Consider the following 3,755-nt stretch of genomic DNA (forward strand, 5'->3'; position numbering starts at 1 on the left):
TATTTATAAGATATAACAAAACTTATTACATGTTGGGTGACATGCTTAGTAACCATTATTCACATATTGTTATTTAACCAACTTAATTAACAACATGTAATGTTCTCTCATAAAACATAAATCATCTATATGATTTGTTTATTACACAAGTACATTTTTATTTAGAAACCCTTTTCCAAATAACTCAAGTGTCAATATTCATTTACTTATGATCATATCATACATAAACAAATATTCTCGGTGTTTGTCTAGCTTGTTATTGGATATGACCCGACTTGGATCAATACGTACTAGCCACATCAACTCTAATATGTGTCTTGGGTAGATCAATTCCAACAGTTGAAGAAGCTATAAATTTTTGTTCACACTATTTACGAGGCGTTGAATCAAAGTTGGAGAAACGTGGCAGAAACGATGACAAAACCTCTAGTGATGCTCGAAGCTTTCTGTTGGATATTTTTAGGGTAAATGGTCGAGGTATTGGGAAGAAAGAAGTTTATAACCTTTCTAGTATTCTTATGAAGAAAGCAATATGGTTTATCTTTAACAATTGCCATGAAGTTCAACCGTACTTAGAGTAAGTTTTTTTCTCGTTTTTTTATTTTATATAATTTTTGTTGTGAATTAGTATCAAATGTCACATGTCAATAAACTGATATTTATTTACAAATGACAGAGAACACTTACAGTTTTTACAAAGGCAACATCCTGAATCATCAGATTTTTCCGAGATGCAACGGTCTACATTCGCGGATTGGTTTGCTAAACGGGTAACAATTACTTTCTGCTTACTTGAAGTACTTTATATTTGGTATTGCACTCTAACGACATGATTATTATGTAAAAAAATTGAGAACAGATTCGAGATGTGTAGTCGTTAAATCCATCCCAAATGAATGAAGAATTATATGCATTGTCTTGCCCTCCTGATAACCGAGTTTTATCACAAAAGGGATACATAGTGAATGGAGTTAAATTTTTAGTTAAGTCGAGAGATGATCGTAGGCAAACACAAAATTGTGGAGTTATGGTCCCTTGCGTTCATAATGATGTCGAAGACGATTATTATGGATATCTTGATGAAGTCATTGAAATTTCATTTATAAGATGCTATCGTGTTGTTTTATTCAAATGCACATGGTTTGATACTGATCGTCGAAGAAAACACGTGACATTTGAACTTCATTTCATAAGCATTGACACGTCCCAAATGCTTATAAGGAAGATCCTTTTATTTTGGCAAACCAGGCTAAACAAGTATTTTATATAAATGATGCACTTAAACCAAATTCACAATGGAAAATCATTGAAATAATTGCCCACAGACACTTGTGGGATATTCCAGAACACAAGAATGCAGAAGATTCCTTAGAGGAAGTCAACCTTCTCCATGAAGATATTATGGAAGAAATTATAGAAAATGTTGATGATCAGGGTTCTAATGGCATTACAGATGATTTTGTTGATGATGAGATAACTGACTCTAATCATAGCATGGAAGACTTTGGTTCGGAGTCACATCTGGGTGATTCAGACACCGAAAATTCCAATGATGAGATTAATAGTGTTGAGTCAGACGATGATGATTTGTGATGCTCAGCAAATAAATTTCATAAGTTTTGATTATTTAAGTTTCACATATGCTAGTTTACATGAACACGTCCTATTTAACCTAGAAACGAATAAATTATTTAACTTTTTGTAGAATATTACTACTTTAAAACTCGAATTTGAGAAATTATTTTTTATATTTTAAGCAATTATGTTTTAACGATTTAACTATAAGCAATTATGTTTTAACGATTTAACTAACCAGACTATAATGTGTTTTCATGTCTACAATATGGTTGGATTCTGAAGGAACTTAATTTAGAAGCTTGTGTTACTTAGCATACAAAGGTTATTGATATGATATTGCCCTGCAAGTTAACTTGGATGCTAACGAACGGTTTGTTTTTTTATTTGTTAAACTTTGAAAGCACTTGTTCAATTTTGATTGACTTGAGTTGGATATGTTTAGTTTTATGTTGAAATTATAACGCACATACCTTTTGAGCCTTCCAGTTTTTTTAGTAGTCATTGTTACATGAATCGGTGATATAACATCAGTTGGTTTCCATTTGTGTTTAATTTAAAATTGAGTGCTAAATTTGGGGAAAATTTGGGTTTTATTTCACTCCTTTTGCCCAAAAGTTTATTTATTTTTCATCAAAGTGGACAATGGAACATGAGACGGGTTAGATCAGTTTCTAAAAGCTGCTAGCAAACCCGAAAACAGTTGCACTATGAGTTTATGCAAGATTACAAGGAACTTGAATTCACCATTAGCAAAGGCCCTTTATGGAATTGATGGTGAGGTCATCTTGCTATGTGTGTTCATGGTTATATAGATTACCTAATGACATTAACATGATTATGCTGCTGGTGCAGGAATTACTCGTGTGTTCTTCGGTTCAGATTTTATAAATGTAACAAAGTCAGAAGATGCTTCTTGGGATTTTCTAAAACCTGAAATATTTGCAGCATTTATGGACTTTTACTCATATGGGCAGCCACTCTTTCTGGATGCAACCACTTTAGCTTCTATGGATACAGCCATCCATGAAGTAACTGTTTTTTTGTTGCAGTTATTAAGTGTATATTTGATCTTTAAAGTTACCAATCATTTGTCACATAATGTTGCAGGATGACTCAGAAACTGTTGCGATGATTAAAGAGTTATTGGAAACTCGGATACGACCTGTTGTGCAGGATGATGGCGGTGAGATCGAGTACATAGGATTTGATCGGTATGCTTCTTTGATACTCTGGTTATTGTATATTTAACTTAAATATATATGATATCGTATATTTAACACTTTTAATTTTGACAGATTATCTGGAGTTGTGGAGCTAAAAATGCAAGGAACATGTAGCGGTTGCCCAAGCTCATCTGCCACTTTGAAACCAAGAACTGAAATTATGCTTATGCATTATGTGTCTGAGGTAGCTGTTATTAATATTTGCTGCAATTCATGTAGAGAGCAATTTAAAATTCGATCAAACTGAATAGTTTTCACCAGCGGTTGATTCATTGCAAAGTTAAAATTTACAAATTAAGGATGATAACCTGGATAGAAATTCTGGAATTGAAGATGCCAGAGAGGAGTTTATGATACCAGGTAAAATTCTCGATATCAGAAATTTCATTGTTTTTCTGCTTAACCATGTCTTCTCCAATTATATTAACCCCATCAATTTGCTTATTAGTTTTCCTTCTTTATTATCTTTCTGTTGACAACGTTTCCAAATAATTCAAACACATGGATATAGTTAATGAAGAATATAAGCAATATTTTCTTTAATTATGTGCATTTGTTTCTTATGATTTCACTTTTGTATCACATCTGCAGATACATTGAAGGAATCGAGCCTCGCGTGTTATTTTAAAAAAGGTATAGCTTTGGTTCAAGTTAAAACGGGCCATTTTAAAAAATCAGTTTGAAGGCCTACCTACAAGTTCAAAAGTAATACAATCATTTGGTAGATGGAACATCGGATTGACTCAGATGTGCAGCATCCGGTTGTGTTCTTGTTCTGGTTTCTAAAAGATCAGACTCACGAGCTAAACTCGCCATTGTACAAAGCTTTCAAATGAGTTGGGTTTTTGGTTTTGTAGCCGGTGATGGTGACTCTGAGTATGTGTCAAGGTTGGCCTCTTTACTCACATGCTATACCTTTAAGCTTTTAGATTCTTTAAAGAGCCGAGATAGTGG

At 33.2% G+C, this 3,755-nt stretch overlaps 1 protein-coding gene across 1 annotated transcript; it reads left to right on the forward strand.

Moving 5' to 3' along the window:
• The first annotated feature begins 1,790 nt into the window (after positions 1 to 1,790).
• LOC143536186 (nifU-like protein 4, mitochondrial) lies at positions 1,791 to 3,484 on the forward strand. The gene is made up of 6 exons (XM_077030233.1): positions 1,791 to 2,352; positions 2,431 to 2,606; positions 2,686 to 2,789; positions 2,874 to 2,985; positions 3,101 to 3,161; positions 3,393 to 3,484. The coding sequence occupies exons 1-6, from the start codon at positions 2,286 to 2,288 to the stop codon at positions 3,482 to 3,484; spliced, it is 612 nt and encodes a 203-aa protein (XP_076886348.1). The 5' UTR covers positions 1,791 to 2,285.
• The last annotated feature ends 271 nt before the right edge of the window (positions 3,485 to 3,755 follow it).

Source organism: Bidens hawaiensis, unplaced genomic scaffold, assembly GCF_021521415.1.
Source record: "Bidens hawaiensis isolate Kalapana, Puna unplaced genomic scaffold, B.hawaiensis_p1.1 tig00010744_1, whole genome shotgun sequence".
Classification (NCBI taxonomy): Eukaryota; Viridiplantae; Streptophyta; class Magnoliopsida; order Asterales; family Asteraceae; genus Bidens; species Bidens hawaiensis.

What these genes read in the sequence shown, in the direction of transcription:
- LOC143536186 (XM_077030233.1), top strand. Translation starts at nt 2,286, where the DNA reads ATGAGTTTATGCAAGATTACAAGGAACTTGAATTCACCATTAGCAAAG. An exon ending in TGGATACAGCCATCCATGAA is followed by an intron (nt 2,607 to 2,685) that starts GTAACTGTTTTT and finishes ATAATGTTGCAG; the next exon opens with GATGACTCAGAAACTGTTGC. An exon ending in AGAGGAGTTTATGATACCAG is followed by an intron (nt 3,162 to 3,392) that starts GTAAAATTCTCG and finishes TCACATCTGCAG; the next exon opens with ATACATTGAAGGAATCGAGC.